This window comes from Ranitomeya variabilis, chromosome 2 (assembly GCF_051348905.1).
Source record: "Ranitomeya variabilis isolate aRanVar5 chromosome 2, aRanVar5.hap1, whole genome shotgun sequence".
Classification (NCBI taxonomy): Eukaryota; Metazoa; Chordata; class Amphibia; order Anura; family Dendrobatidae; genus Ranitomeya; species Ranitomeya variabilis.
Window position 1 is genome coordinate 441,190,624 of NC_135233.1, and position 23,614 is coordinate 441,214,237.

At 46.6% G+C, this 23,614-nt stretch overlaps 3 protein-coding genes across 4 annotated transcripts in view; 2 read left to right on the plus strand and 1 right to left on the minus strand.

Annotated features, from left to right (window-relative positions):
- The window catches only part of API5 (apoptosis inhibitor 5), a 28,837-nt gene extending 21,506 nt beyond the window's left edge, over positions 1–7,331 (minus strand). The window contains exons 1-4 of the mRNA XM_077287106.1: positions 7,036–7,331; positions 2,155–2,316; positions 1,794–1,887; positions 1,512–1,577 (exon numbers count right to left, since the gene is read on the minus strand). Of these exons, the coding sequence (XP_077143221.1) occupies positions 1,512–1,577; positions 1,794–1,887; positions 2,155–2,316; positions 7,036–7,104 (391 nt within the window). The 5' untranslated portion in view covers positions 7,105–7,331. The remainder of the gene's footprint in view (positions 1–1,511; positions 1,578–1,793; positions 1,888–2,154; positions 2,317–7,035) is intronic.
- Positions 6,854–23,614, plus strand: part of LOC143806502 (embryonic protein UVS.2-like) — a 207,906-nt gene continuing 191,145 nt past the window's right edge. The window contains exon 1 of one of the 2 annotated variants that reach the window (XM_077287107.1): positions 6,854–6,913. The gene's annotated coding sequence lies outside the window, so the exon portion shown is untranslated. The remainder of the gene's footprint in view (positions 6,914–23,614) is intronic. The other variant, XM_077287109.1, reaches the window with a different exon arrangement.
- On the plus strand, positions 8,232–8,808 carry LOC143809560 (uncharacterized). The gene is made up of 2 exons (XM_077292610.1): positions 8,232–8,582; positions 8,675–8,808. The coding sequence occupies exons 1-2, from the start codon at positions 8,233–8,235 to the stop codon at positions 8,787–8,789; spliced, it is 465 nt and encodes a 154-aa protein (XP_077148725.1). The 5' UTR covers position 8,232; the 3' UTR covers positions 8,790–8,808.

The window sequence follows — 23,614 nt, forward strand, 5'->3', positions numbered from 1 at the left end:
TCACATCATTTTCGGATACTCTAAAATTAGTCTGCTCCTCCTCCAATATCGATGTTGCAGAATTTGCACCCAATTCCCATCCACTATCAATTGGCAGTACACATGTACTGCTAAATCTATTGAAATACTCGTTCATCTCATTAGCCTTGTCCAGTTTCCCTCTCCCGTGATCAGACCTCACCTTAAGCCCAGTCAGTAATTTCATTCCTGACCAAACCTCCCTGGTATTATTGTGGGACAGTTTCTTTTCAAGTTTAATTCTGAAGGCTTCCTGGGCCTTCTTTATTTTATGCTTCAGTTCATGCTGTATCATTTTAATTTCCTCTTTGTCACCTAATTTAAAAGCCTTTTTTTTCCTGTTGAGCAAATGCTTCAATTCCTTTGTTATCCATGGCTTGTTATTTGCAAAACACCTAATCTTTTTAGCTGGCACCAACATATCAGTGCAGAAGTTAATGTAGTCAGTCACTCTACCCACCACTTGACATAGCAGTGTGAAATACAATCAATAGGAACTCCAATTATACTATATAAAGTGCCAAGTGCAATTTGGTAATTATGGAGCCCATCTAAAAGAAAATCACTGCTAGATCAAAAACGGAGCATACCATAGCTGCTGTAAGAAAATAGTCCATTACCAATGCTAATGCTGAAGGCAAAAAAAACAACAAATCAACAAAAGAATGCCATGAATGGGGTTCTTTTCCAAGTCCACCTGAGGTTGGTTTGATTCATGGCATTCTTTTGTTGATTTGTTTGTTTTCTGCCTTTCAGCATTTGCATTGGTAATAGACTGTTATCTTATAGCAGCTATGGTACGCTCAGTTTTTGACATAGTAGTGATTTTCTTTTAGATGGGCTCCATAATTATCAAATTGCACTTGTCACTTTATATAGTATAATTGGAGTTCCTATTGATTGTATTTCACACTTAATAAAAATGTATAAAGATTTTTAATATGTATTGCTCTGTGGTCCATATTTGTTTGTTTGGTTTATATTTAGGGATGAGCTATGATTATTTGGCCTTTGTTTTGGAAACTAATTGACAAAATGTTGCCATAGACATCCATCCCAACGTGGATGCTCTGGGCATAATGTGTATGCACAATGATTAATGCATGATATGCTTTGAACAAGAGGCCCAATCGGCAAAATTCCACTTTTATTTAAAATAATATAAATGTACACACAAATCTGTGTGTGTTCACCTGATTTAGAAGTTGAGTGACTTTTAAAGCATTCAAAACAGATTGAATTTAATACCCATTTTTCAATGAACATGTGAAGACAGAACAAACCGTAATTACGCTGCTGCCAGGAACATAGTTTATTTATTAGAAGTGTTTTCCTGACTCTTGAGAGTTCTCTGTTTTTCTATCGCACGGGCTATTTTGATGATAGATGCTTTTTAAACTAAGTGCATATTTTATTTATACCTCTTACTTTACAATTCTATATGGTGGTTTAAAGAAGAGCAGGAAAAGAAAAAAAGTCTTATGTGTAATTACCTTTTGCATCCATTTTGAATATGCTCACCAAAGCATTGTTTACCAATGTGAACTCAGCTGAGTCATCTGAAATTAAAAAAAAAAAAAAAAATACAGAATTCCGATCACAAGGTTAAGCTTGATTACCCCCAGCTTCTATTCCCTTCCCCTACGAATACAATAAACTACACACTTGGCTGCTTCCATAACGCCATAGGCATTGTATGGAGAGGTAACCTATAACGTCATCTGTTATTTTATTCACAACTTGCAATGTAACTTCAGTGAAAAATGATAACGTACCTGACTGTAAAAGCTGGGCAAGGATGTCGGCCACACGGGGCAGGTTCTCTCCTGTAGCAAACTGCGACAGTTCTTTAATAGCCTGACGGCGGATCTAAGAGACACAAGGAGAAAAGAAAGATGGTGAACAGATACAGTAGTTGTATTATTATTGTGGCAGCAAACACGGGACCTGATCCTCAAGTATTACTGTTAGATGGGGGGGGATGTCAGCTAAAACCAACACAGTTTCTCAAACAGTTCATAACGTTAAGGCAAAGTGGCGGCAATACTCTTAACGCAAAAGGTATTCTAAAGTTGCAGAACTTTTTATTGACCGATACAAAAAAAACACAAAAAAAAACAGGAGATGAATCCATACCGACACTTCCTCATCTTCACATAGGTCCAGCTGAGCGTTGAGGGCCGCATCGGAAAGTTCCGGGAAATATTTAAAAAATTTGGGAATAAACTGGGCCGCCAATCTCTTCTCCTTCGCTCCTCCTTTCACACCATCTAGGATAACCTGATATGAAGCTTTGTGCTGTGAAGAAAAATGGAGAAGAAATATATAATTACTTCACATCAATTTCACAAATCAGAAAGTGAAAAAGCCACAGACTAAGTGGGGAACAAAACCAAACACAAGCATCTGCTGACAGCTGCGTGTGCAGCACCACGGCCGACCATTGTGCTCAGATGTTTCTAGCGCAGTGTGGACGCAGAGCCCAGGAGCAATGGAAACAGCTGCCGCCTGCAACACAGCAACTACAAAGCAATCTTACTGACATGATGCTATCTGCCAAACCATGGGCATGTAAGAGAGGGTATGTCACAGGAGAAAGGCAGTGTAAAACATAGCAAAAATAAGCATGCTTCTCAGCAACGACCATTGCACAGAGCTGTGCAGTTTGGTTCCATCCTCCGCTTACATCTGGCCGCCATTGGAGAGGAAACCAGCTAATTCGTGGGGATGCCAGGTATCAGACTCACTGATATATTGATGACCTATTCAGTAACATCAGACTAGACTACCCCTTTAATAAACCAAAGGAAAACCGGACACCAAAGCTAAAAATGACAATTTATTGAAAACCATTAAAACAGTACAAAACTACACAGATGAAGTATATGATAAAAAAAATATATATAATATATAGTAGAAAGGCAACACTAGTGCCGCATACGTATATACCCTGCTAAGAGACAGAGTAAGACAGGGGGGGTGTACCACAACAAAATATGCAATAAGTAAATAGTATACTATAAAATATTGATGGTAACACACAGCCAACGAAATATCTGACAATAATGAAGTCGTTGCTCACAAATAGAAAGCAGGTACAGGGGGACAATGAGAGTGCCTGTAAGTAAAAAAGTAGATAAAGTGCCTCATGCAAAATATAATGTGGCGAGAGAGCCCTATGTATCCATATTCATCTCAGCACATATGTGCAAATATACCAGGGAAGATCACCTAAACATATATGAATAGAGCCATATTATACTTACAAGAATGGAGAAGGTGTATGCACACACAGAGTCCCACCCTGTAACCGTACGCGGAAAGAGGAGCCCCGACGCGCGTTTCGCAAATATTGCTTCCCCCGTCAGATATTTCGTTGGCTGTGTGTTACCATCAATATTTTATAGTATACTATTTACTTATTGCATATTTTGTTGTGGTACACCCCCCCCCCCCCCCCCGTCTTACTCTGTCTCTTAGCAGTGTATATACGTATGCGGCACTAGTGTTGCCTTTCTACTATATATTTTTTTTTTTTTTTTTTTTATCATATACTTCATCTGTGTAGTTTTGTACTGTTTTAATGGTTTTCAATAAATTGACATTTTTAGCTTTGGTGTCCATTTTTCCTTGGGTTTATTATATATTTTGATGGCGGAGCATTTACTTGGAGTGCCCTCTCTATAGGTTTATAGACTACCCCTTTAAGCTTTTTTTTTCCCTAATAAAAATGTATTAAAAATTCAGTAAATTCTGTAAGTTTTACTCTACTTTAGATGACACTGTTTTTGGTCTACCTTGATTTTCCTCGCTGAACAGGTTTTAATTTTTGATACTTTTTATTCATTTTTGGTGTGTAACAAAATATGCAATAAACTTGTACTCCACATTCTTATTCATTATTTGGAGTGTCCTCATTTCTTTGGCTTGGTCGCTCCTGCTCTTGGTGTTGAGCACGTGTGAGATTATTATTTAGGTTTTCCGCTTTGATCTGTATTTATTTAGATGACTGTTTTAAATCCCCATTATGCCAAGTTTAGGAGCTGGTCTAGGTCTTCTTCCTAGCAAGCAGGCACGGGACGTCTGCTCCGACAACCTCAGTTCAGTCCACTACTAGTGCCACGTTCGAGGACATTAAGGCGCCATTTTAAAATGGTAGAAAAGGGTTTCTGGAACATTGGAGAATTGTAAAAGTGTCTACTACAGGGCCATAAATGCATTAACTGATTATGCAAGGTCCCTGGACAAAAAGGAGTTACCAGATGCAGCTTTTCAAGGAGGTACAGCTTTAACCCCTTACTGACCTCGGACGGGATAGTACGTCCGAGGTCAGCTCCCCTGCTTTGATGCAGGGCTCCGCGGTGAGCCCGCATCAAAGCTGGGACATGTCAGCTGTTTTGAACAGCTGACATGTGCCCGCAATAGCGGCGGGTGAAATCGCGATTCACCCGTCGCTATTAACTAGTTAAATGCCGCTGTCAAACGCAGACAGTGGCATTTAACTACCGCATCCGGCCGGGCGGCCGGATATGAGCACATCGCCGACCCCCGTCACATGATCGGAGGTCGGCGATGCTTCTCCATTGTAACCATAGAGGTCCTTGAGACTTCTATGGTTACTGATCGCCGGTAGCTGTGAGCGCCACCCTGTGGTCGGTGCTCACAGCACACCTGATTTTCTACTACATAGCAGCGAACAGCAGATCGCTGCTATGTAGCAGAGGCGATCGTGCTGTGCCTGCTTCTAGCCTCCCATGGAGGCTATTGAAGCATGGCAAAAGTTAAAAAAAAAGTTTTAAAAAAATGTAAAAAAATTAAAAAAATATAAAAGTTTAAATCACCCCCCTTTCGCCCCAATCAAAATAAATCAATAACAAAAAAAATCAAACCTACACATTTGGTATCGCCGCGTTCAGAATCGCCCGATCTATCAATAATAAAAAAGCATTAACCTGATCGCTAAACGGCGTAACAAGAAAAAAAATCGAAACGCCAGAATTAAGTTTTTTTGTTGCCGCAACATTGCATTAAAATGCAATAACGGGCGATCAAAAGAACGTATCTGCACCAAATTGGAATAATTAAAAACGCCATCTCGGCACGCAAAAAATAAGCCCTCAACCGACCCCAGATCATGAAAAATGGAGACACTACGAGTATCGGAAAATGGCGCAATTTTTTATTTTTTTTTTTAAGCAAAGTTTGGAATTTTTTTTCACCACTTAGGTAAAAAATAACCTAGTCATGTTAGGTGTCTATGAACTCGTAGTGACCTGGAGAATCATAATGGCAGGTTAGTTTTACCATTTAGTGAACCTAGCAAAAAAGCCAAACAAAAAACAAGTGTGGGACTGCGCTTTTTTTGCAATTTCACCTCACTTGGAATTTTTTTCCCGTTTTCTAGTACACTACATGGTAAAACCAATGATGTCGTTCAAAAGTACAACTCGTCCCGCAAAAAATAAGCCCTCACATGGCCAAATTGACGGAAAAATAAAAAAGTTATGGCTCTGGGAAGGAGGGGAGTGAAAAACGAACACTGAAAAACGAAAAATCCCAAGGTCATAAAGGGGTTAATATACCAGTCTGTGGCCCTATTTATGATCTTAACAGAAGATACCTGAGGATCTACAACTGAAGTGAGTGGTAGACTGAATATTTTCTAATAATGTGCGGCTTCAGCTGTAGTGTAATGTAGGACAGTGTCACACAGGAATAATAAATATATATAATTCCTGTAATACACTGCACCCACCTGAAGACGGACTCATTATATATATATATATATATATATATATATATATATATATATATATATATATATATATATATATATATATATATACATACATACACACACACATATGTATCTATCTATATCTATCAGCAGAGCAAAATTAAGAACATACGCAAACCAGCAGGAAGAAAACTCTGATACTAGCTGATCTTCTGGAATTTACCTGGCACAGGGGTAATCGACATCTACATTAACGGAGTGTCATAAATGAGAATTGTTGGAAAAAGTAAAATCATAAAAAATTACTACAGAAAGCTTATAAACCAACATGAAAAGGAAGCCACGAGTCAGAGCAGGCGTGTGAGGCTTGAAGGGACAAGTATAAACATTACATACACAGCGGCTGAGCATATACAACAAGATTATGATCCTACTACTCATTAAAGGGCTGCACGATCCTGATGAAATCTCATTTAAACTGCAAAATTGGGGGGGAAGGGGGAATAATAGCAAGACGCATGTAGAGGACGCATGTCCCCCAACCACTGGTATTGCATATAAACAGACCACTATGGGACTGCTGGAGAGTTCTGTTCTCTGCAGCATCACAGACAATCAATGGAGATGAAGCAGGACATGCACAACGCTGTGATCTGCAATATCGGGCACCAGGGGTTGGGCCCCCAGCAATCAGTAAGTTATCAAATAACCCATGTAGGAAAAAAAAAAAGTCTGAAAAAGCAATAAAAGGTCTGGAAACATCTCAAGTGCTGCGGGAAGGATGGGTTACTATTTGCTTTAACAGTTTCATCACCAGTGAATAAACAATAGCGTGCCCTGTTACAATGGGGTACAATGGGGGAAATATGACTATGACTCCTCTAAAGACACCAATCCAGATAGTAAAACCTTCACAAGATCGATTCCATCACTGTAACATAATGGGGGGATTTATGGAGGGGCCTAAAATTAGAAATGCGTTCTTCCCCATAACAGCCAATGACAACGCGGCTTTCACTCTGCACTCTGCTAAATCCAAAATGAAAGCTGCTCTGTGATTGGTTGCCGCCAGGTAGAACGCATTAGACCGCTTTACGCCGCAGTGTGAGGGAACGAGGCCCGGAGGAAAGGCGGGAGAAGGGCCCGGGAAACACAGAGGTGAGGACCGAGAGACCAGGCCTGGAAAAAAGGAGAGGAGGGAAAGCAAAGGCCGCGAAAGACGGGCCTCGGGCGCCGCACACAGAGGTCTACGTCCCTCAGCACCACGTTTCGGTTCTTACCTGGCTCACGTCGTCCTTGGCGTCGGCCAGGATCCCGTAGTTCCGGTACAACTCCTCCACGGTCGGCATGTCTGTATGTAGCCCCGGCGATGTTCTCAGTGACGGTAATCTCCTCCACTGTGTGCGCAGAGAGCAACTGTACAGAGGGGAAGCGGGAAAAGACCAGATCACAGTGTATGTGCAGCAGAAACCACAGCGCCACCTGGCGGCTCCTGAACTAACTACAGCTCGGAGAGCGCACGCGTCACCAGGAGGGTTCCCTGCACAGAGTGGCGCTCACAGGCTACTCGTGCGCATGTATTTATAGGGGGCGTGGTCGTAACAGGGGGCGTGTTTCTTTATGGGCGTGGTCTTTAGTGGGGTGCTATTGTCCCTCACTGAGAGGTTGTCCACCTTGGAAACATTTTTTTTTTTACTTCACTGCATCTTCTACTGAAAATAACGTTTGCAATTGGTTTTAATAAGGCTAGTTTCACACTAGCGTTAACTGCAATACGTCGCAAATGCGTCGTTTTGCCGAAAATACGCATCCAGCAAAAGTTCTTGCTGGATACGTTTTTTCGTCATAGACTAACATTAGCGACGCATTTGCGACGCATTGCCAAACGTCGCATCCGTTTTGCGACGCTTGGGCGTGTGGTAGCGGACCATCGGGAGAAAAAAACGTTTTTTGCTCCCGACGGTCCACTTTTTCCGACCGCGCATGCGCGGCCGGAACTCCGCCCCCACCTCCCCGCACTTCCCCGCACCTCACAATGGGGCAGCGGATGCGTGGGAAAAATGCATCCGCTGCCCCCGTTGTGCGGCGGAGACCACCCTAGCGTCGGGAACGTCGGCCGGACGCACAGCGACGGGTTGTTCCCGACGCTAGTGTGAAACTAGCCTAAGGCTGCTTTCACACATCAGGTTTTTTGCCGCATGCCGGTTCCGGCGTCGCGCCGCAGCATCGGATCCGGCGTATTTTGTAAAAACCGGATGAAACGGATCCGGTTTTTAGCCGGATCAGGCGTCCGGATCCGGCAAGAAACCGGAGCCGTCTCATCCGGTTGTCATCCGTTTCGTCCGGTTTTTGACGGATCCGGTTTCTATAAACGCCCCCAAAAGGCTAAAAATGTGATTGGCGCGCTGAAAACTATATATACAGTGTTCCTACAGCCAATCAGTGACAGGCTTGAGAGGAGCAAGACACAGAGCAAGATGGACGGCATTATTGCGAAGATTCTGCAGAACAACGTGGATTTCATCGTGGAGGCGAATCGATTGAAAGCAATTGTTCTTGAGAAGGAGCGAGAGAGACGGCGCATCATGCGTCTGCGCCGACGCCGTTTATGGATCCACCCCATCACGGCACAGAGAATGACGCGGGGAGTCTTTTCTACTTTATACATGGAGCTACGAGGAGACCCTGACAAGTGTTTCAGCTATGTGCGGATGAAAGCTGAGAACTTTGATGTATTGGTGGAGCGGGTTGAACATCTGATAAGAAGGAGTGATACCTATTGCAGATTCTCCATAACCCCAGCTGAGCGTCTGATGGTCACTCTTCGGTAAGCATTCTTTTTGGATCTACTCTTGTAGCGCACTTTCATTGATTGATATTTTGAATTTGCAGTAATTTCTGCCTTGCTTTTGTTCACAGATTCCTAGCAACTGGTGAATCCCTGCCTTCACTACTTTTTCAGTTCGGACTGGGCATTTCAACCATATCTGGAATAGTGAGGCACACTTGCCGTGCTATGTGGGACTCTGCATGAAGAATACATTCCACATCCCACAATGCAGACATGGTTGGAAGTAGCTGACAGATTCCAGGAAGTGTGTCAGTTTCCCAATTGCTTGGGCGTGGTGGATGAGAAACATCCGTATCGTGAAACCGGCTGGTTCTGGATCTCAGTTTTTCAACTATAAAAAGTACTTTTCCATCGTGCTGATGGCCATCGCCGATGCGGATTACAAATTAATAGCGGTGGATATTGGGGTGTATGGCCGCTCTAATGATTCTCAAGTTTTCAAACTGTCTTCTATGGGACGACATTTGTATGGACAAACCTTTCAATTCCCCCCCTAGACCACTGCCTCAAACCTCTAAGCCACCAATGCATTTTGTTTGTGTTGGAGATTTTTTTTTCAGCTTTCAGAACATCTTTTTAAACCCTACTCCAGCCGTGGTTTAAACAATACTAAAAGAATTTTCAACTACCGACTCACACGTGCACGGAGAATGGTAGAGTGTGCGTTTGGGATCCTAACCGCCAAATGGAGAGTTCTCCTGACATCCATTAACTTGAAGACAGACACTGTGGATGAGGTAGGGAAAGCGTGTGTTGTCCTACACAATTATGTTATATCCAAGGAACAGCTTTCCATTGAGGACCACTCTGCAGAAACCACCTTGACGGATTATAGCAACCAAACGTATAGAAGTTCTGCCACTGTTTCCAGAATACGGGATCACTTTGCAGAATATTTTATTTCACCCGAAGGAAGAATACACTGGCAGGATGAGAGAGTTTAAACAATTTGTCTTGAACTTAGTAACTTTTTCACCTTTTAACCATGTCGTGTACCTGGTTTGTTTTTACCTTTTACCCAAAATGTGTACCTGTTTGGTTTTACCTTTTACCGAAGATGTGTACCTGTGTGGTTTTACCTTTTACCCAAGATGTGTACCTGTTTGGTTTTACCTTTTACCCAAGTTGTGCATCTGTTTGGGTTGTACCCAAAGTATTTTACCTCTGACCAATAATCCTTGTTTAACCAAAGTGTGTTAATCTATACCTTATAAAGAATAAATACAAGATAGCTGTAAACAACAAAGTTTTATTTAAAAACTTTTTTTACAATATCCAAACCCAACTTTTATTTGGAAACAAAAATAAATAAATTTTGCAGCATACAAAACATATACGTATAAGTCGGGGCGGAGATAGTGCTGGAGGGGCTGTCGGATAGGGACACTTCGACAGTGGGAGTGTGGAGAGAGGAATGTGTTGGTGGTGGGGAAGGATCAATAGGTAGTGGTGAAGGAGTGGAGAAGGCAATTGAGCAGGTGGACAAGAAAGTGGGATTGGGGTTAGTAATTTGGTAGGATGGAGGGGTGTAGGTGATGTTTTGGGAGGATTGGGAGGCAGAAGCAGTGATGGGTGGAGAAGAGGGTTGGGAAGGAGGTGAAACAGGCTGGTGGTAGTGGCCAGGGAGAGGAGGCGCGGATGAAGTGGATGAGAAGTGGTATGGGTCGGGATCATCATATTGGTGGGAAGGGGCACGGGCAGGACGCTGGTAGTGTGGCTGGTGGGAAGGGGCACGGGAACGCTGGAAGTGTTGTGGCTGGTGGAACGGGGCACGGGCACGATGTGGGTGATGGTGAGGTTGGTGGGATGGGGCACGGGCAGGTTGGTTGTACGGGTCAGGAGGATGGTAGTGGCTGTAGTGATGGACAGTGGAGGAAGGGGGGGCAGTTGCAGCATGGGTGGCAAGAGTCTCTGCTCTTAAGGCAATGAGCGCTAGAGTAGACTGGCAGGATTCCATTACTTGCATCTGCTGAGAAGCAGATAGCGTCTCCATTTGCTCAAGTACCGACTGGTAAAAAGTGTTGTTCGGTGACTGTCTTGCCTCTGAACGCATCGTTAACAGAAGTGTATGCATCTCGAGTATACTTTTATTTATAAAATTAAAACCTGCAGCCATTTGCTCGGACAAAACTTTCAGACAGTTCTGGAATGATGCGTTCAGGTGTAAGAACTCGAGCGCATAACTCTGTACCTGATCCCTCTGCCGAAGGCGCCCCGATGCTACAGGTGTACTAGAGGTGGCTGCAGCAGAGGGGTGGGGTACAGGAAACGATATATCCTCACCAGCAGATGCATGCAATGGAACCGGCCAGGATGCTCCAGCGCTCGTGGATGGGACAGAGGGATCCGATGTGTGGGAAGGTGCAGAGTGGGAAGGTGCAGAGTGGGAAGGTGCAGGGTTGGAAGGTCTCTGTGGCAAAAGAGCTGGCAGGCCTCTGTGGCAGGAGAGCTGGCAGGCCTCTGTGGCAGGTTATAGCTGGCAGGCCTCTGTGGCAGGTTATAGCTGGCAGGCCTCTGTGGCAGGAGAGCTGGCAGGCCTCTGTGGCAGGAGAGCTGGCTGGGCTCTGTGGCAGGTTATAGCTGGCAGGCCTCTGTGGTAAGAGAGCTGGCAGGCCTCTGTGGCAGGAGAGCTGGCTGGGCTCTGTGGCAGGAGAGCTGGCTGGGTTCTGTGGCAGGCAGGGCCGGCGTCAGCACCTGGCTCACCCGGGGAAGTGCCGGGGCCCTGGCGAGATGGGGGGGCCCACTCACGCTGTCATAGATACAGCTAGCACAAGCATCTTCTCACTCAGTCAGTGCAGGCAGGCAGGCACATAGGGGTTAAGAACGCAGCCAGTGTGTCTGTTTGTGGGAGGAGAGAGCACGTTCTCCTGCTCTGCTCTCTGCCCCTGGCTGCACTTATAAACTTATCAGGCAGATTCCGGAGGTGCTCCTACCGGCGCCTGAGTGAGTGCCATGCTATCGCTGTATTCTCGGGTTCTGGGTGAGCTGGGCGGCTGCAGGTTGCAGCTGAGATGCTGAGGTATATACACTGTACAGTACCACTCCCCCTGTATATATACACTGCACAGCACCTCTCCTGTATATATACACTACACAGCACCTTTCCTCCTGTATATATACACTGCACAGCACCTCTCCTGTATATATACACTGTACAGCACCTTTCCTCCTGTATATATACACTGCACAGCACCTCTCCTGTATACATACCTCCCAACTTTTGAAGATGGGAAAGAGGGACAAAGTTTGCGGCGCGCAAAGCCCCCCTGGCAGACCAATCGTGGCCTCCACGGATTCGGTCCTCTCACCACTTTCCATATTCCTTGAAAAAATTTTGACACCTCTAACAAAAAACACCAGGTAAATTTTAGGCCACGCCTCTGACCACACCCATTCATAGTTAGTCACACCCATATCCACGATCCAACCACACCCATTTAGCACTGCCGATCACACTGTTTCATATACAATAATTATAAACAAAATTAAAGTTTAAATTAAATTATTATTAAAGTGGCAGTCTTGCGATCGATGGTTCCGTTGTCCAGGTACGCCTCAATGAGGTCCTTAATTTTTATGTACGGTCCAATAATACTATTACCATAAAACTTGCTGACAAAGGGGGTGCTACGGTTGTCATGGATCGGTCACAATACCGAGGCGAGATACTCAGACAACTTTCAGATACCAACACCTACAGGGCCATACCTAGGGACCCCACTGCAGCCATCACCATGAAAATTAAGGACCTCATTGAGGCGTACCTGGACAATGGAACCATCGATCGCAAGACTGCCACTTTCCTACAGAACCCCCACCCTATCATCCCAGTTTTTTATGTCCTCCCTAAAATTCATAAATCCCTCCATAACCCCCCTGGCAGACCAATCGTGGCCTCCACGGATTCTGTCCTCTCACCACTTTCCATATTCCTTGAAAAAATTTTGACACCTCTAACAAAAAACACCAGGTCCTTTGTACTAGACAGGAGTCAATTTCTTGAAAAGATTAAACAGATCCATCAGGTACCTCCCCATAGTCTTCTCGTCACTATGGACGTTAACAGCCTTTACACATCTATAACCCACGAGAAGGGCATACGTGCCACCAGAGAGCTCCTGGAACAAACTGATATGTCTCGGAATGCTATCTCCTTCTGTCTCGATCTTTTGAGTACGGTCTTGTTCGAAAATTACTTCCTCTACGAGGACACATATTATGTCCAAGCGTGCGGGACCGCTATGGGCTTGAATGTGGCCCCGGCCTACGCCAATGCGTATATGAATTATTTCGAGTTACACCACGTCTATAACAATGAGTTTTTTCCCAACATGTCCTAAATTACTGTAGGTACATAGATGATATCTTCCTGGTTTGGACAGGGTCATCCGGTACCCTTGATTCATTCTTCTCCACCCTCAATTCAACTTTCCAAGAGCTTAAATTCACCATCCACACTCATGAGATGCAAATAGCTTTTCTAGATACCCTTGTACTAAAAGACACCAACGGATTCCTTAAAACGGATCTATACACAAAACCCACTGACTGCAACAGTTTGCTACTTTATTCAAGCTGCCATCCAACTACCACTAAAAATAGTTTACCCCGGTCCCAATTCAAAAGAGTTTCCCGCATAGTCACGGACCCCGAAACACGACAGATAAGACTAGCATCCATGGCGGAGAAGTTCAGCGACAGGAACTACCCCTTTACCCTTCTGACACAGGAACTCAGGAGGTCCTCCAATCCACCGATGAGCCCTGCACCACCTCAACCGCAGGAAAGGATACCGTTCGTGCACACCCATCATCCATTCATGACCAAGGTGTATTCTGTCATCAAAAAGCACTGGCCCCTCCTGGGTAGAACCCACCCCGAAATCCCGTCCTTCAAGGTGCCCGCACTCATGAGCACAAGAAGACTCCCCAACATCCATGATCAATTAGTCAGGGCCGACATGGGTAGCGCACAACGAGTACCAACCCAACGGTTCTTAAGCTCACGCCGCAATGGGACCTTCCCTTGCTTGACCTGTGCCACCTGCTCGAACGTAATTAAATCTGACAATGTAACCAACCCTAGGACTGGGAAGTCTTACCTTATCCGCGGATTCTTCACGTGCGACTCAAATTTTGTGGTTTACATCGTTAAGTACCCGTGCGGCCTGCTCTACGTGGGAGAAACGACGCAGCACATATGGAGCGCCCCCACTGCCGCAGGGCCGAGGGGTACCCGGTGCCGGGTCTCTGAGTCTCTGCTCTGGGGTTGTCACGGTGGCTAGACCCGGTCCGTGACCCTGCTGAGGGGCGTCCAATGAAAGGTGGAGAGTGTGATGCTGTTGTGGTGTGGTGCAGGTCGCAGTGAATAACGAGGACACCAGGTTGCAGTCTCTTTACTTCTTTACTGAAGGCTTCAGGATCCTCAGTCCGGAATACGGTTAACCAGGCTACCTGAGTCCGGTCGGTCCGATGGCACCTCCAGAGTTCCCTTTGCAGGTGGAAATCTGTGCCTACCTTCTAGCGCTTGTGTGTTGTGGTCCTTCCCTGCTGTGCTTACGGAATAGTCCCCACAACTGTTGTGTCTGTTTCTGAAGTTCCCTCACAACTCGAATATGATGTTCTTCTTCGTCCCTCCAGATGATATGGCTAGGACGCACCCGTATGACGGGTAGGCTCGGAGCTCTTCCGGGACCCTAGTGTCGCCCCTCTCCAAATGTTGCCCCCTATGTCTTCTTAGGTGATTTGAGTGAGACAGCCCGCCTATAACTGACTGTCCTGCCGTAGGTTTGAAGTAAGGCCTGGAGCTCAATATTTCCTCGGCGTTCCGGCCACCGGCTACGCGCCTCAGTAGGATGTTGCCTTGTCTTACAGCACGACTCCTACTGGTGTTTCTCCTTGTTGCGTTGATCTCGTTTCTCACTCAGCACAATAAACCTCGCTTCTTGTCCTTTCTTGGGGTACCGCCGCGATGAAGTGCAGGCGCGGTCCCGTAACGTTCTTTCTGTTCGCTAGGCCTCTGTCAGGATCCCACCCCTGACAGGGACCCCCCTGAATCTTCCCCTGCAACACCCCCTGCCACAGGATGTTGCCTGGTTCCAACCCAGTCAGCTTTCTAACTAACTTCCTATCTAACCCCCAGTTTTACCAGACTGTGAGGAGTGGCCTAATGCATAGTGCCCTTTGCTCCCCCTGGAGGCCAGACTATGAAGTGTATTGGTGTCTGTGATACCTGGTCAGGTGAACTCCTTCAGTGCCATCAGACGTACCATCACTCCCCTTAGCGGCGGAGCGATGTTACTGCAACGACCAGGACTCTGGGGCGCTGCACTCCCCCCCGGTTAAATCCAGTACTCCCGGACTGGGAAGAAAGCAACAATACATGTCAGCAAAAAGACATACAATTTTTGAAATACAAATAACAAGCAAGTTTGAACAGAGCTTTCCTTTATGGGAGGTGAGGACACTTGAACGTTACAAACATGGTTAAATATTTTAAATAACATACTATAAATAACTTCTCTTACCCAACCGGGCATTCTACTTAGTGCAATTTCTGAACAATAATTTAACATTGCCTTTAAGGACGTACACGCTGAATCCACTAAAGACCTTCTTATAAAACACTATAAGGCTAATCAACTTTTCTTCATTTTCCCATCTTTACATCTGCAGGACCGCCTGTCTATCTGCCCCAGGCCTACTGCCTCTCGCTCTGTTGCAGGACCGCCCCTTTCCGCCCGGGCCTACTGCCTTTCTGCTACTATACACAGTATAGAATGTATCATCCATCTCTCAGTTCAAGATCACTGAGCCATCTCGGTATGGCCCCTAGGAGGACTCACCGACTAACCCATACGGGTTCACTTCCTGTCCTCATTCTTCTAGCAACATCATTAAACATTTCTCACAATTAACTAGCTAGCTACATATAACTTTTACATATCATCATTATTACTTCTTCTTTTAAGACATCATTACTATTTAACTATCTTAAAGCAACACTATTCGTAAGTGCAACATGTGAACATCCCCTTTAAGAGGACCAGGTCTCTAGGAGGTAGTGCAACTTCTCAAGCTGCGAGTTCGTATACAGCAAGGACTCCGGTACTGTCTCCAGGAACAGTTTCTTCGCAAAGAGTCCTTTTCTTTTGTAAAACCAGTAGAGGGCACCTTTAAGAAGGTGCAAACTATTTACAATGAGTTTGTAATCATGCAGTGTTCATGATCCAGCAGTTCTTTCAACAATGATAAGACGAGAAACAAAAACAAAAGCAGAAGAAGGGATCCCGGGTAAACAAAGGGATCCCTTTAAGAGTAACCCTGGTCGGGTTGTAGCTGCAAAACAGCAAAAAGACGAACAGTTAACTATTTACATGTTCAGAATATTAGGACATTTACTTGAACCACTCAGGAGGCAGCACCGGCGGAGGCAACCCCTTTGGATATTGCCAGCCACCTGGTACTGCGTAAGGGGGTTTGTCGTCCCATCTGGGGGTCTGCGTACCCACTGTCTTCAGTACTGGGGCAGCAAGAGCACCGACCACCTGAGGAGGCGCCTCCTTGGCCACGACGGCGGTTGAGGTGACAATGCTGCAGGTCGTGGTTTTGATAATGGTGTACGTTGGAGTGACCTCGGTGGTCTTGGTGATGATCATGGGCTGACCACAAGGGGGCACCTTCGCTACGGGGAACAGCTTCACCGGCACCTTAGTCGGGGGTGTCATGGGGTCTCGCTTCTTATGGACATTCAGGGCGAACCACCCCTTTTCCCCAAAGTGCCGGGTGTAAGTGACTTCGTCCCCCGGGCAGAGATCCCGATCTGGATGGCCTTCTCTGAGATGGGACTCCACATCCCGCCGATTGACGAAGACTTCGGCGTACAGGCCCGGCTCTTTTATAAAGCCCCAGCCTCCGCGGAGCTTAAAGGCGGTGACGGTGCCCTGCCTGCGCGGGGCCTGGTGAGTGGTGGGGTCCTTGCGGGCCTGGTCCTTGACCGCCAAGTCTTTTTGGTGGTAGGCCTCTAGTCCGGCCTGGTACGCCCTTTCCTTCTCCTTCCACTGCTGTTCCAGCTGGGCCTGGTATTCATCCCAGCTGAGGGACCGTACCATCTCCCCTTCCTGTTTCGTCACCCCGGGGAACCCCATGAGGTTAGGTCCTGGGTTCACCCAGCAGCACACTGTACGCTCCGCATGGACCTCACCCGGCAGGGTAGTTGGAAAAATCGGGGCTTTCAGGAAGTGTTCCATGCCCGTTGCCTCCTCCCAAGGTAACAAACGCTGGAGTCTATGGGTCCCAGGGAGAGGGGGTGCCGCGACGGGGCCTACCAACAGTCCCTCAGCCGGCGGGACAGGGTCGGCGGACTCACCAGTCGGTGCAGGCCCCTCCTCCTCGGTCGGCTCCGCGGGCGGTATGGTCAATGGGAACTGTTGTGAAATTGGATTCTGGGCTCCCCCGGTGGCCACTTGTGGAATTTAACTTGTGTGCATCATCCCCTCTGTTCACCTGCTCCTATCAGGATGTGGGAGTCGCTATATAACCTTGCTCCTCTGTCAGTTTCATGCCGGTCAACAATGTAATCAGTAGCCTTTCTGTGCATGTTCCTGCTACTAGACAACTCCCAGCTAAGTTGGACTTTTGTCCTTGTGTGTTTTTGCATTTTGTTCCTGTTCACAGCTGCTGTTTCGTTACTGTGTCTGGAATGCTCTTGTGAGCGGAAATTGCCACTCTGGTGTTATGAGTTAATGCTAGAGTCTTAAAGTAATTTCTGGATGGTGTTTTGATAGGGTTTTCTGCTGACCATGAAAGTGCCCTTTCTGTCTTCATGCTATCTAGTAAGCGGACCTCGATTTTGCTAAACCTATTTTCATACTACGTTTGTCATTTCATCTAAAATCACCGCCAATATATGTGGGGGCCTCTGTCTGCCTTTTGGGAAAATTTCTCTAGAGGTGAGCCAGGACTGTCTTTTCCTCTGCTAGGATTAGGTAGTTCTCCGGCTGGCGCTGGGCATCTAGGGATAAAAAAACGTAGGCATGCTACCCGGCCACTTCTAGTTGTGCGGCAGGTTTAGTTCATGGTCAGTATAGTTTCCATCTTCCAAGAGCTAGTTCTCATATATGCTTGGCTATGTTCTCTCGCCATTGAGAATCATGACAGTTTGACCGGCCAAAAAAAAAGGGTTAAATTACTGGCTGAGAAAGGAGAGAAAAAAGAAGTCTGCTACAATTTTTTTTTTTTTTTTTTTCTCCCTCTAGTTCTGAGTGTGCTCTTAATTGAATCACTTGCTAGTCTGCCTATACTGCAGCCTTCCTCTCTTCCTCTCCTTCTAATCCTTGAATGGCTCTGTGTTCACCTGTTTCAAATGGATCTTCAGAGTGTAGCTACAGGTTTGAATAATCTCGCCACAAAGGTACAAAATTTGCAAGATTTTGTTGTTCATGCACCTATGTCTGAGCCTAGAATTCCTTTGCCTGAATTCTTCTCGGGGAATAGATCTCACTTTCAAAATTTTAAAAATAATTGCAAATTGTTTTTGTCCCTGAAGTCTCGCTCTGCCGGAGACCCTGCACAGCAGGTCAGGATTGTAATTTCCTTGCTCCGGGGCGACCCTCAGGATTGGGCTTTTGCATTGGCTCCAGGGGATCCTGCGTTGCTCAATGTGGATGCGTTTTTTCTGGCCTTGGGGTTGCTTTATGAGGAACCTCATTTAGAGCTTCAGGCGGAAAAGGCCTTGATGTCCTTGTCTCAGGGGCAAGATGAAGCTGAAATATACTGCCAAAAATTCCGCAAATGGTCTGTGCTTACTCAGTGGAATGAGTGCGCCCTGGCGGCGATTTTCAGAGAAGGTCTCTCTGATGCCATTAAGGATGTTATGGTGGGGTTCCCTGTGCCTGCGAGTCTGAATGAGTCCATGACGATGGCTATTCAGATCGATAGGCGTTTGCGGGAGCGCAAACCTGTGCACCATTTGGCGGTGTCTACTGAGAAAACGCCAGAAAATATGCAATGTGATAGAATTCTGTCCAGAAGCGAGCGGCAGAATTTTAGACGAAAAAATGGGTTGTGCTTCTATTGTGGTGATTCAACTCATGTTATATCAGCATGCTTTAAGCGTACTAAGAAGCCTGACAAGTCTGTTTCAATTAGCACTTTACAGTCTAAGTTTATTCTATCTGTGACCCTGATTTGTTCTTTGTCATCTATTACCGCGGACGCCTATGTCGACTCTGGCGCTGCTTTGAGTCTTATGGATTGGTCCTTTGCCAAACGCTGTGGGTATGATTTGGAGCCATTGGAGGCTCCGATACCTCTGAAAGGGATTGACTCCACCCCATTGGCTAGTAATAAACCACAATACTGGACACAAGTGACTATGCGTGTTAATCCGGATCACCAGGAGGTTATTCGCTTTCTGGTGCTGTATAATCTACATGATGTTTTGGTGCTGGGATTGCCATGGCTGCAATCTCATAACCCAGTCCTCGACTGGAGAGCTATGTCTGTGTTAAGCTGGGGATGTAAAGGGACTCATGGGGACGTACCTTTGGTTTCCATTTCATCATCTATTCCCTCTGAGATTCCTGAATTCTTGTCTGACTTTCGTGACGTTTTTGAAGAACCCAAGGTTGGTTCACTACCTCCGCACCGGGAATGCGATTGTGCCATAGACTTGATCCCGGGTAGTAAATACCCTAAGGGTCGTTTATTTAATCTGTCTGTGCCTGAACACGCTGCTATGCGAGAATATATAAAGGAGTCCTTGGAAAAGGGACATATTCGTCCTTCGTCATCTCCCTTAGGAGCCGGTTTTTTCTTTGTGTCTAAGAAAGACGGCTCTTTGAGGCCGTGTATTGATTATCGACTTTTGAATAAAATCACGGTTAAATATCAATATCCGTTACCACTGCTTACTGATTTGTTTGCTCGTATAAAGGGGGCCAAGTGGTTCTCTAAGATTGATCTCCGTGGGGCGTATAATTTGGTGCGAATCAAGCAGGGGGATGAGTGGAAAACCGCATTTAATACGCCCGAGGGCCATTTTGAGTATTTGGTGATGCCTTTTGGTCTTTCAAATGCCCCTTCAGTCTTCCAGTCCTTTATGCATGACATTTTCCGCGATTATTTGGATAAATTTATGATTGTGTATCTGGATGATATTCTGATTTTTTCGGATGACTGGGACTCTCATGTCCAGCAGGTCAGGAGGGTTTTTCAGGTTTTGCGGTCTAATTCCTTGTGTGTGAAGGGTTCTAAGTGTGTTTTTGGGGTTCAGAAGATTTCCTTCTTGGGATACATTTTTTCCCCCTCTTCCATCGAGATGGATCCTGTCAAGGTTCAGGCTATTGGTGATTGGACGCAACCCTCTTCTCTTAAGAGTCTTCAGAAATTTTTGGGCTTTGCTAACTTTTATCGTCGATTTATTGCTGGTTTTTCTGATGTTGTAAAACCATTGACTGATTTGACTAAGAAGGGTGCTGATGTTGCTGATTGGTCCCCTGATGCTGTGGAGGCCTTTCGGGAGCTCAAGCGCCGCTTTTCTTCCGCCCCAGTGTTGCGTCAGCCTGATGTTGCTCTTCCTTTTCAGGTTGAGGTCGACGCTTCTGAAATCGGAGCTGGGGCGGTGTTGTCGCAGAGAAGTTCCGACTGCTCCGTGATGAGACCTTGTGCTTTTTTTTCCCGTAAATTTTCGCCCGCCGAGCGGAATTATGATATTGGGAATCGGGAGCTTTTGGCCATGAAGTGGGCTTTTGAGGAGTGGCGTCACTGGCTTGAGGGGGCCAGACATCAGGTGGTGGTATTGACTGACCACAAAAATTTAATTTACCTTGAGTCTGCCAGGCGCCTGAATCCTAGACAAGCGCGCTGGTCGTTGTTTTTCTCTCGGTTTAATTTTGTGGTGTCTTACCTACCGGGTTCTAAGAATGTTAAGGCTGATGCCCTTTCTAGGAGTTTTGAGCCTGACTCCCCTGGTAATTCTGAGCCCACAGGTATCCTTAAAGATGGAGTGATATTGTCTGCCGTTTCTCCAGACCTGCGGCGGGCCTTGCAGGAGTTTCAGGCGGATAGACCTGATCGTTGCCCACCTGGTAGACTGTTTGTTCCTGATGATTGGACCAGTAGAGTCATCTCTGAGGTTCATTCTTCTGCGTTGGCAGGTCATCCTGGAATCTTTGGTACCAGGGATTTGGTGGCAAGGTCCTTCTGGTGGCCTTCCCTGTCACGAGATGTGCGAGGCTTTGTGCAGTCTTGTGACGTTTGTGCTCGGGCCAAGCCTTGTTGTTCTCGGGCTAGTGGATTGTTGTTACCCTTGCCTATCCCGAAGAGGCCTTGGACGCACATCTCGATGGATTTTATTTCGGATCTGCCTGTTTCTCAGAAGATGTCTGTCATCTGGGTGGTGTGTGACCGTTTCTCTAAGATGGTCCATCTGGTTCCCTTGCCTAAGTTGCCTTCTTCTTCCGAGTTGGTTCCTCTGTTTTTTCAAAATGTTGTTCGTTTGCATGGTATTCCGGAGAATATCGTTTCTGACAGAGGGACCCAATTCGTGTCTAGATTTTGGCGGGCATTCTGTGCTAGGATGGGCATAGATTTGTCTTTTTCGTCTGCTTTCCATCCTCAGACTAATGGCCAGACCGAGCGGACTAATCAGACCTTGGAGACATATTTGAGGTGTTTTGTGTCTGCGGATCAGGATGATTGGGTTGCTTTTTTGCCTTTGGCGGAGTTCGCCCTCAATAATCGGGCCAGCTCTGCCACCTTGGTGTCCCCGTTTTTCTGTAATTCGGGGTTTCATCCTCGATTTTCCTCCGGTTAAGTGGAATCTTCGGATTGTCCTGGAGTGGATGCTGTGGTGGAGAGGTTGCATCAGATTTGGGGGCAGGTGGTGGACAATTTGAAGTTGTCCCAGGAGAAGACTCAGCTTTTTGCCAACCGCCGTCGTCGTGTTGGTCCTCGGCTTTGTGTTGGGGACTTGGTGTGGTTGTCTTCTCGTTTTGTCCCTATGAGGGTTTCTTCTCCTAAGTTTAAGCCTCGGTTCATCGGCCCGTACAAGATATTGGAGATTCTTAACCCTGTGTCCTTCCGTTTGGACCTCCCTGCATCCTTTTCGATTCATAATGTTTTTCATCGGTCATTGTTGCGCAGGTATGAGGTACCAGCTGTGCCTTCCGTTGAGCCTCCTGCTCCGGTGTTGGTTGAGGGTGAGTTGGAGTACGTTGTGGAAAAGATCTTGGACTCTCGTGTTTCCAGACGGAAACTCCAGTATCTGGTCAAATGGAAGGGATACGGTCAGGAGGATAATTCTTGGGTCACTGCCTCTGATGTTCATGCCTCCGATCTTGTCCGTGCCTTTCATAGGGCTCATCCTGATCGCCCTGGTGGTTCTGGTGAGGGTTCGGTGCCCCCTCCTTGAGGGGGGGGTACTGTTGTGAAATTGGATTCTGGGCTCCCCCGGTGGCCACTTGTGGAATTTAACTTGTGTGCATCATCCCCTCTGTTCACCTGCTCCTATCAGGATGTGGGAGTCGCTATATAACCTTGCTCCTCTGTCAGTTTCATGCCGGTCAACAATGTAATCAGTAGCCTTTCTGTGCATGTTCCTGCTACTAGACAACTCCCAGCTAAGTTGGACTTTTGTCCTTGTGTGTTTTTGCATTTTGTTCCTGTTCACAGCTGCTGTTTCGTTACTGTGTCTGGAATGCTCTTGTGAGCGGAAATTGCCACTCTGGTGTTATGAGTTAATGCTAGAGTCTTAAAGTAATTTCTGGATGGTGTTTTGATAGGGTTTTCTGCTGACCATGAAAGTGCCCTTTCTGTCTTCATGCTATCTAGTAAGCGGACCTCGATTTTGCTAAACCTATTTTCATACTACGTTTGTCATTTCATCTAAAATCACCGCCAATATATGTGGGGGCCTCTGTCTGCCTTTTGGGAAAATTTCTCTAGAGGTGAGCCAGGACTGTCTTTTCCTCTGCTAGGATTAGGTAGTTCTCCGGCTGGCGCTGGGCATCTAGGGATAAAAAAACGTAGGCATGCTACCCGGCCACTTCTAGTTGTGCGGCAGGTTTAGTTCATGGTCAGTATAGTTTCCATCTTCCAAGAGCTAGTTCTCATATATGCTTGGCTATGTTCTCTCGCCATTGAGAATCATGACAGGGAACGTCGGCTGGGGTTCCGGCGGCAACGCAGGGTCAGACGTTGGGCGGTCCTCCACCGGCGCCTCCATCCGCAGCTGGAGGAGTTGTTCGATCAGGCCTTCCATCTCAATCTGCAGGAGGCCGGTCCCAATCGCAGAGAGCTGGTCACTGTGCTCGTCCGGGTGGCTGGGGGAGTCCTCGGCTCCAACCCGGCATTCCTGGTCTGAGCGACTCGTCATGGTGTCCTCCGCATGGGTCGCTTCCTGGTCTTTTTCCCGCTCTCTCCGTCGTGTTCGGTTCCGTTTTCGTTGTCTTCACCCTCCATTGAGGATTAGGAGGCGGATCTCGGCTCCTGACGGACACGTCCTCACGGTGCAGAAATATTTAGACTGGGCGGCCATTGTCTTTCGTGCTCTTCAGCTGGTCCACGCCTACTCCACGCCCCTCTTCTCCTCCTGCGCTCTCCTCAGCGCTGTAATGGCGGCTGGTTTTGGCAGCAAATGGCAATCCACAGTCTTTGCAATAAGTCACAGTCCAAGTATAATAAATCACAGTTCCAAGGCACACATGACCTGATTCTTCAGGCTTAAGTAGATCCTGTTCGTGACGCCAAGTTGGAGCGCCCCCACTGCCGCAGGGCCGAGGGGTACCCGGTGCCGGGTCTCTGAGTCTCTGCTCTGGGGTTGTCACGGTGGCTAGACCCGGTCCGTGACCCTGCTGAGGGGCGTCCAATGAAAGGTGGAGAGTGTGATGCTGTTGTGGTGTGGTGCAGGTCGCAGTGAATAACGAGGACACCAGGTTGCAGTCTCTTTACTTCTTTACTGAAGGCTTCAGGATCCTCAGTCCGGAATACGGTTAACCAGGCTACCTG